General features: G+C 33.4%; 2 protein-coding genes across 2 annotated transcripts in view; both read left to right on the top strand.

Annotated features, from left to right (window-relative positions):
- Positions 1-703, top strand: part of LOC128998849 (uncharacterized) — a 1,618-nt gene extending 915 nt beyond the window's left edge. Inside the window, exon 3 of the mRNA XM_054425205.1 lies at positions 624-703. Within this exon, the coding sequence (XP_054281180.1) occupies positions 624-703 (80 nt within the window). The remainder of the gene's footprint in view (positions 1-623) is intronic.
- Positions 704-3,619: 2,916 nt separating this feature from the next.
- LOC128998848 (uncharacterized) overlaps positions 3,620-9,419 on the top strand; it is a 42,800-nt gene continuing 37,000 nt past the window's right edge. Inside the window, exons 1-5 of the mRNA XM_054425204.1 lie at positions 3,620-3,625; positions 4,214-4,394; positions 6,826-7,595; positions 8,081-8,318; positions 8,887-9,118. Coding sequence (XP_054281179.1) covers positions 3,620-3,625; positions 4,214-4,394; positions 6,826-7,595; positions 8,081-8,318; positions 8,887-9,118 — 1,427 coding nt within the window. The remainder of the gene's footprint in view (positions 3,626-4,213; positions 4,395-6,825; positions 7,596-8,080; positions 8,319-8,886; positions 9,119-9,419) is intronic.

Here is a 9,419-nt window from a genome sequence, read left to right as displayed (position 1 = left end):
AGATTAAATTATAGGTTCCCGGAAAATATATGAATTTGCAGAACAGACGCCAGCTGCATCAAAGATACGAGATTTCTGCAAAACACTGGGTCTTAGTAACTGAAATCGTCTTGGTTTAAATAATAAAAAATGATCTTTTGGTTTCAATAAAAAAATCTTTTGATTTCCATTAGATGATGTTAATTTTAAAACAGCGTTGTTTATTAAAAGGAAATTAGCAAACATTCTAAATTGCATAGAACAAATTGTATTAGAAGAGAAGTAACAACAACAACAAAATCAGTTGAATGAGATATATAATAAGAGGAGTAAAACTTTTGTCATTGTTTAATTGAATTTTTATCAACTGAGTGTCATTATTCCAATGCAAATTTTGTTGAAAAATAATCATTGATAATTTTCCATAACATCGGTCACTTTCTAGCGATGTAAAAAACATTGTTTTTTCAAAAAAATCTGTTATTGATAGGCTACTAATTTGTTTATGCCTGCAATCTAGTCGGTGGAGTTTCCGCTAGTGTGAACTGGTATTTTGCTAGGCCGCAGCAAACTCTAGTCACAGTTTGACAGCTAGATGTGTCACTCATATGAACCTGACCTTAGTTTGACACTCTGTACCACAGCGATAGCTATAGACACTTATTCCCCATGTCAAAATCCTCCCCTAGCTACAGCCCTGGACTTTTACACATTTCCTGTATGAGTGCAAATGTACCTCATTGATACACCTCATTAATGTTGCCGTTAAGTGTGGTGGAATCTACACCAGTAATAATTTACCTATCACAACAACTTTCTGGTGTATTTGAAAGAGATTTAGGCTAGTAGCTGCCCCCATGAAGTGTAGGAAATGTAATATCGTCAACTACAAATATCTTTTGTAGGAAGTGGGATTGAAAGATATTTTTGTGCCCACTTAATCAATGGTTTGTCTATACCAATTAATAAGCTTACAATAAAATACCCCCATGAAGTGTAATGTAATATGGTAAACTACACTGTTAGTAGGAAATGGGATTGAAATATATTCTTGCATGGACTTAATTCATATATGGTCTTTACCAATTTACGAGCTTACAATGAAATGCAATGCTCATATGTATGATTTTATAAGCTTTTTGTGTGAATATACTACACTAAAAGCAGCATTATCATGTAAAGAGAAGAGATGTGAATAACATTATCCAACATCTTTGTAATACACCATGCATCTAAATGGTAATCAACTTCTTCTTCTATTCTGGAACATAGTGCAACTTTTTCTCTCTACTTGCGGTCCTAACAACCCTTACAGTTTTTTGTCTCTGTGTTAAAGGCAGTGTTATTTTAAACAAAGAGAAGAAAAAAGCTTTTTATGGAAGTGTTCCAAACCCTTTAAATGTCTTATTAATATGCTGCTACATTCTGTGTTATGTTCTTTTTTGGTACTAGTTACTATTGTGCAAAAGTTACAAACTACTTTTTGTCGTTAAACAAACCTGCTTTATTCATTCATTCAGTCATGTCAGAGGCAAACTACATCATCTTGTCCTAAATTCTTCTTCTGTGCAATAATTTAATTAGTGTCTTTTATTTATGAAAGATTTACCAATCTAATTTAAGGTTAATTTACATTAAGGAATCACAAGACCGGTTTTATTTGTGAGGTGCATATAACTGCTTAACCTATCTTATTTTCGCTAGACCTATCTTAAAAATTAATGGTTATTAAAAACGTACTGCGGTAGACAAGTACAAAACCTTTTCAGTGACAGACTTTCTGGAAGATTTCCAGTGTTTGATTAACCTTTAGATGTAGGCTTAGCTCCAAGTGGGCTAATAAACTACTAATAAAACACAATCCTATTGAAAAGTGTCAAAATTTCCCAAATAAACTGAAAATGTCCACTTCTTACTTTTAACAGTCACTCCAATACACAGAGGTCATCTTATTTTACCCTAAGTCCTTAATACTCTCTGGTAAACATACTTGCATTTTCACATTTACTAAAAGATTTAGTGTCACGTAAAGGTATATAAAAATGGTTTTGTGATCTTAAAATTCAACGTAGGAGCTTGTAGAATTAACAAAATAAATATTTTGAGACACGTTTTGATTTAAAAGAAACTTAAGCGCTTAATTTGACTTAAATGTTGATATTGGCTGAGCTTGCTATTTGTTTGGTTTATCTGAAGGATTATTAAGTATAATCCAAAAGTATAGAAACATATATGTCACATCCAACCTGTAGACTAAGCAAATATGTTGATTATAGATGTGTTTATTCAAAAAGGTTCATCATAAAATTCAATTTACTCATAGATCCCAAATATAAATAAGACACCCAACATATTTTTTTTCTTTTTTATGAATAAGAATGAATATATACTGGTTTCCTACTAAGATTAACACAAAATATTGTTGTGTAAATTTTAAAAACTTACAGTTAGTTAAAGAAATTTTCAAAATTTTACTAAGATATCTTAATAAACAAGTAACCTATAGCAATTAGGGTAACATGGTGGAGGTTGAGAAGAATCTTCGCATCCAATATTAGTAGAAAAACTTTTCATATTTTATATTATATGCTATAGAAGGCAAAATCCTCCCTAAAATCCCACTTACCATGTCTGCATCAGGACATTTAGCAAATTAATTCAAATATATCTTGTTTAAACGTTTGATCCACTTCATTAAAATCTAGAGATTCATTCGATTTTTTACAAGAGTTGTTGTACAAGCAGATACATTTAAATATCACAATCTGAAGAAACAGTGGTTTGGACTTTTGGAGACTCTTAAGCAAAAAGTGCAGAGTTGTCAACCCCATATTTAACATTAAAGACTATGGTAATTACCTTGTAATTACTACCTCTGGAGATATTTGCTAAAACACAATGAAATTAAATTAACAAATTGGTTGAAATGTGTAAGATTATGTGGAAAATTAGGGGTGTGACATGCATGTTTCATGAAAGGCGATTTGTTGAATAGCCATGAAAATCTTGGCACTAGCATGGTTATTGATGTATTACACAACTCTAATTTTAAAAGTATTTGTGTGGCTAGTCAACTTTTGTCTAACTTCATTCCTTAAATGCACATTAGAAATCATTATGTTAAGATTGTTGTGTTGTGTTGTTACATTCATCAGGCTTGCTAATGTCCTGTTTATTGTATTGTATTCTTTTTATTATCTACTTGTATATAATTTTTTTTCTCTTTTCTAAAGGATCTAGGTTTTTCATCCTGATCCATCCAAAATTATATACTCAAATATTGTCTTCATAGTCCCCAGTCCAAATTGCTAGTTCATTTTTATCATTAGTTTATTATTCACTTCTTATCCCTTGTAATCAAAACTATTCTCAATTATTTAATTCGTTTCTTCACTGATTAATAATTTAAATATAAAATTAATTGTTACCGCTAGTTTCAATATGCATTAAGAAGTCTTCAATTAGGGCCAAGTAATAACGCGGAGCTCTAAAAATGTGGGCACAAATTAATACAAAATTATATTTTATTTAGTGGTCTAAGATTATTAAAAGTTTAAAAATGTACGCCAGCTGCATGTACTGTATTGTTTATCAAGTGTAATTTTGTCTTTCTTGAACTATCAGTAGTTTTAAACAAATAATGAATGTAAGAAGTTTGAAAAAGTAAGGATTATGGCAATTTCAGTTGGAAAATTCTTCTTTTGAGTGAAGAGGTATAATTATTGGAAAGGGAATTAATCTTCTTGTGAAAAACAAAAACATTAATTTATAGACTCTGGGTCAAATACCTCACTAATAGCTGTTTGCTATTTAATGATTGACAATTTAACTTTAAATCACTATTTGTAACATATTACAGTTTGAAACCATTTTTTAAAATTCATTATTATCAAGTAAATTTTAATATTCTAAACAAACACTTCGAAATACAATAGAAAACTCATGTTACTGCTCATCAACACACATTCTTTCTGTAATAATAAACATGCTGATAAAATTCACTACCAAACAGGTTTAAATATAGAAACATTTTGTTTATGTGTTTTCTTAACTGTAGCCTTCAAGTGTATCAATTGCTATAGAAAATAGTTAAAAATAAAAATATTCAAATACTTAAAATTATTTGAATGACAAACTAAATTTTCTATAAATTTTCTAAGATATATCTGTTTTTTATTCAAAAGTTAAGATCAATAAAAACTTAACTGTCACTATGTTCTTTTTGGTGTTTTAGGGAGATTATTTCGATGAACTTGGAAGCAAGATAAACCCCTTAAATTTTCAAAAGAACCAACAACAAACACAACAGCAGCAGCAGCAGCAACAACAACAACAGCAGCAGGGCAACGCTGGACAAAACAAACCTGCTGCCGGTACCATTAGTGGGATGTTAGCTGACTTCAGCAGAGCACTTGGTAAGTATATTATTGATATTTCTGGTTTGATAATTGTACATTGGCAGTGCAGCCTGCTCATATGTTAGTATTTTATATGTCATTATTAATTTTGGTGCTCTAATAAGGATAGCAATAAAAAAAAACTATTTATAGAGAACTGTGCCTATTAGATTTTAGCATGAATGAAGATTTTATAATTACAGTAGAGTTCCGTAAACTCGGCGTAATGTGGACTGGAAGGGTGCCGAGTTTGTGAAATGATGGGTTATCGGGGAACTAGGGTTAAAAATAAGAACAATGCAATTTTAAAGCGTTTAACCACCTTTCTTTATTTATATTTATATTACAAGTCAGTATTAAGTCATCAGATATAGTACAACAATCCTTGGTACGAGTTGTGAATGATTTTACTTGCGCTGACTTGAGTCCTTGTTTAACTCGCATTAAAAAAATCACTAATTATTTGAGCCAGGTGATGGCCGAGTTATCCAGACTGCCGGGTTATCGAGTACCGAGTTTGTGGGACTCTACTGTATCTAATTTGTAGGACTACTAGTCTAAGAGCCACATAATCACCTTCTACTGAACATATTTCCTGAGAAGAAAGAGAGTTTGTATCCTATTGTAAGGAAAATTGTAACTCGGTAGCTCAGTTGATAGCGAGACAGACTATGAAACCAAGGCAACTTAAAATTTGCTTATGGAACTCATTCTTCAACCGTCTTGGCTCATCCTTTGCTTTTTATTTTTTATTGTTGTCTACGCTAGAGACATTTTCCAGAGTTATCAAAGAGAGTTCACAAACTCTTTTAGGGAAGTGGTCCAAACGTGTATGTTTTGTGGATGTGTTGGGAATTGAACCCATCCATCCCGCACCAAAGTTCAAGACCCTAACCACTAGGCAAGCAACATACCCAATAACATACTTTGCTCGATACTTTCCATACAACGTCGGTGATTATGTTTGTCCCAACTCCTTAGTGTTGTATGCGGATGATACCAACCATTATGCTTTTTAAGGGCTCGTCTGAGGTTGTTCAGGAATATGTGTCTTCTTCAATTACAAATTTTGATGACTGGCTTTTTAATAATAATCTTCTTTTGAATCAGAGTAAAACTAACTATTTCCAATTTCTAATATGAAAAAAAAACTTCTGCATTCAAAACTACGATTAGGCTATCTTCAATAAAGAACTTTCGGAAGTCAAGTTTTTAGGCGTTGTGAAGGATTCTCAGCTAATAACCACATATTTCATATATTTGTGGTCGTTTGAGCAAAGTGAGTTTTGACTTGAGAACATTTTTTTCTTTCCTTGATCAAAAATAGGTACCTGATCAATGTTTACAACGGATTCTTTCATTCTGACAGAGGTTTTAGGAGGTTCCACATATGCAAACAAAGCATTTATGGAACAGAAACGAGATTTTTGTATTTTATCTGGTCTCCCACCCATGCACTCTTGAAGGGGAGTTTTTGAAATCTTAATATTCTCACGCTTTCTTCTCTTTTTGTTTTTAAAGTATTCCTTTTCATCAAGCATAAAATTGGGTCTCTTCTTCCTGTTTGAGATAGACATAGGTATCCCACCAGGCATGGATCATATCTTTTTCTTCACAAATCTCCCTATCCCTGTCTGAAAGATAACTTTTCAGTGGGTGTAAAGATGTTTAACTGTTTTCCAACCAGTGTAAAAGAATGCCATGACAATAAAAAGTTTAAACAATGTTTGAAAACATACCTTGTACAAAAAGAACCATATAGTTTAATAGAATTTATGTCTGGCTGATTGTATCTACATGTTTTATATGGCATTGTGTATCTTATTTATGAAATCTTATTATTCAATTTGACAACAGATGTAGATTGCTCGATTTGTAAAAAATGAGGTGCCGGAACTGTAACTTTTGTTAATGTGATTAGTACCTATTTATACCAATATTTTTATCATTCCAAAAGAGAGGTAGGTACTGGAACTCCGTTCCGACGCATATCGAGCACTGGATATATATGATTTTAACAAATTGTAGGCTTATCTATTCAGAGAATAAATTACTATGACAAAGGCCCTTGAATCCCATGTGGGTGTGAAAATTCCATAATGTTAAAAGAAGTCGCCAACATCTTACAAAAAAAATCCAATTTGAAATTTTTCAAACTCATTGTCATGCTTTTCAGGTTCTGTTGCTTCAACGATTAACCACTGAAAACAATTTGTAAAGTGCAGTTGGCAATTTGCCAGAACAATGGTACTGTAAGGGTTTACATTTTACAAATCCCTCAGTAGACAGCTTGCGAAAATGGTGACATTTGGTTACTAATTTGATTTTGTCATAATTGTTTGCTAAATATTATTCTTCAGTGAGAGAAATCATAATATTGTAAGGGTTTGATTAAAAAAAACAAAGTTTATGAATCTTTGTTGTTATCTTACAAATTTCTGTTTCACAGGACTAGGAGGAAATTCACCTTCCAGACCATCACCAACAGAAGAGAGATTAGACTCAGAACATGGTCAACAGTCTTCCCAGCAATATGCACAAGATTATCATTTCAATAAAGATAGGCAAACTCAGCAACAGCAGCAGCCATTAAGAGCAGGTGATCCGTTCTTTAACAGAACAACATCACAACAACAAAATGCAACACAGCTGCCACATGCAAACCAAATAGACTTTCAATCAAATCAGCAGCAAACACAATATGACAATAAAACTCTTCAGCAACAACAATATCTAAGAACACAACAGCATCTTCCTCTGCAAGAACAACAACTCCAACAACAACAACTGCAGGCCCAACAACAACAGCAACAACAGCAATTCCAACAGCAACAACAGCTGTTGCAGGCCGAACAACAGCTTCAACAGCAACATAAAAACCAGCAAGTACTTCAGCAGCATCAACAGCAACAGCAACAACATCTGAACATGCTTGTGCAGCAGCAACATCAGTTGATCTTACAACAGCAAAGACAAAAGCATCAGCTAGACCAACAAGATGGCTCCCTTCAACAAGCTCAATTTGGACTTCAAAAGATGCAACATGAGTATCATCCGATGTTTGCACAAAATCTAACTCCACAGCAACAGCAAATGTACCAGCAACATATGCAATTACAACATCATGCACAACACCTCAAGAAGATCAGAAGATCCCTGCCCAACTCTTCTAATCTTGCCTTGGAATCTACTCTTACACAAGGGCAACTACAAAAACAGGTACAGACACAGTTAAGTTTGAATATTGGTGGTTGATGAGTTAAAGCTGTGTTAATCAGCAAATATTTATTCAATTAATTTAGGAATTTAATTTGTAATGGACTGTTCTGTAAGTTTCTTCTTGTTTTTAAAACTAATGTTTTTTTTTACTAAAATGAACATACATTTGAATTTGGAGGTTGATAAACAATTCAAAAGACAAGATATAAATTTACATTTAACCAAAATGATCTTTGTAAAAAAATGTCTGTACTTAGTAGATTCATTGTAACCTTGAATAAATGTACTCTAAACTGTTTGCCTAAATATTTTTTTACAGTTTTCTTGAGAAAATTATTCTAATTTAGTGATTAGTATAATTAACCTAGCAAGTTGTTTTAAGTCTGTTACTGACCAGAGAAATAATTTAAACACATTTTTAACTTGTGCTACTAAACTGTATTTTGAACCACTTGGGCATTGGATGATACAAGTATTTGTTCTAGAAGAAGGACCTCAATGTTAACGTTCTCGGAGGAGCGTCGCTAGGGTCAAGTTTGGGTATGCAGCAAGTAGGTTCTGGAGGATACCTGACTCAAGGGGTGCTGCTGGGGAACCAGTTGATCAGTGGAGGACTGCTATCAGCCACCAACACCCAGAACAGGCTGTCTACTGCTAGCAGTCAACCCATCATGTCCAGCAGTATCATGGCTGCTGGACTGGTCCATTCTTCCATACCAGGAGGTCGGTGTCCAGTTCCTTATCTTCTCTCCAATACTGTCAAATATGTGTACTAACCTACTACTGTAGCTTATACCTACATCATATACTTGTCAGAGGTTTTACTTCAAATTTAAGCTAAGAGAGATTTTTTAAACTTACAAACGTTTTCTTTTGGAGACTTTCATTACTCTGTATGTGCTTTATACCTCATGTTGCTCATGATCTATTTAAGTGTATGTAAATAATAAAATGTAGACAAAAATCTTATTTTAGTAATAGTCAATAATGCAACATATAACAGTAGACAACATGTCACAAAAACAACATAGGGTTAAAAATGCAATGTTTTTTTGCTCCAGGAAATCTGATATTGAAAGCTGAACCCCCTTCCTCTCCACTCGGCTCCTTCTTAGTTGTCATCCACTTCGTTCTACACTCACTTAAACCTTTCGTTCATCAAACTTTAAATACATACACAATATCTGTCGCCGCTGTAGCGAGGTGAACAAAGTGAAGACAACTATTCAGCCCGTTTCTACATATAGGAATGCCAGTCATTAGGTTTCAGTAACAGCACTTGGAGTTTCAGGAACACCTTTAGTCACCCCCCAGAGCACGCCTGTTGGAACTCCTAGAGGCCCAAGGGACCAAGGTGGAGATTCTTCAGACACCCTTAGTGAGACAGACTCCCAGAAGTCTTTGAGAATGAGGAGAAAACTTCCAAACCTCCCCACTGACCAAGAGGCCGCTCCCCTTCCTACCACCAAAAAGAGAGACCGTAACAAAAATGCAAAGGCAGCACAACAAGCTGAACGTTTCAGGTAAGCATTTTTTTCTAGTAAAAAAATAATTAAATAGCCATGAAGAAAGTAATATGATTTTTTTGTAAAACATTGTATGGGTAAAATGTAAATTGTCGCTGTATCAAATTGTGCTTCTGTGTAATTAGTCAATTTAATTTATTATAAAAACTTAAATACCATCCTTTCTGATGTTGACTGAACTATTGTATCTCATAGAGTATTATTTTTAAATTATAAAAGTTTAGGGGTGTGTGAAGCAGCAAACAATTTCTATTCGAAGCAACGATTCGATTCAGAAGATTTTCGATTTGATTCGATG

The sequence above is a fragment of the Macrosteles quadrilineatus genome, unplaced genomic scaffold (assembly GCF_028750875.1).
Source record: "Macrosteles quadrilineatus isolate MER2022 unplaced genomic scaffold, UCM_ALF_1.0 Scaffold_7__1_contigs__length_78375512, whole genome shotgun sequence".
Lineage (NCBI taxonomy): Eukaryota > Metazoa > Arthropoda > Insecta > Hemiptera > Cicadellidae > Macrosteles > Macrosteles quadrilineatus.
The sequence above is the reverse complement of the archived record's forward strand: the minus strand, read 5'-3'. Positions and strand labels throughout refer to the sequence as shown.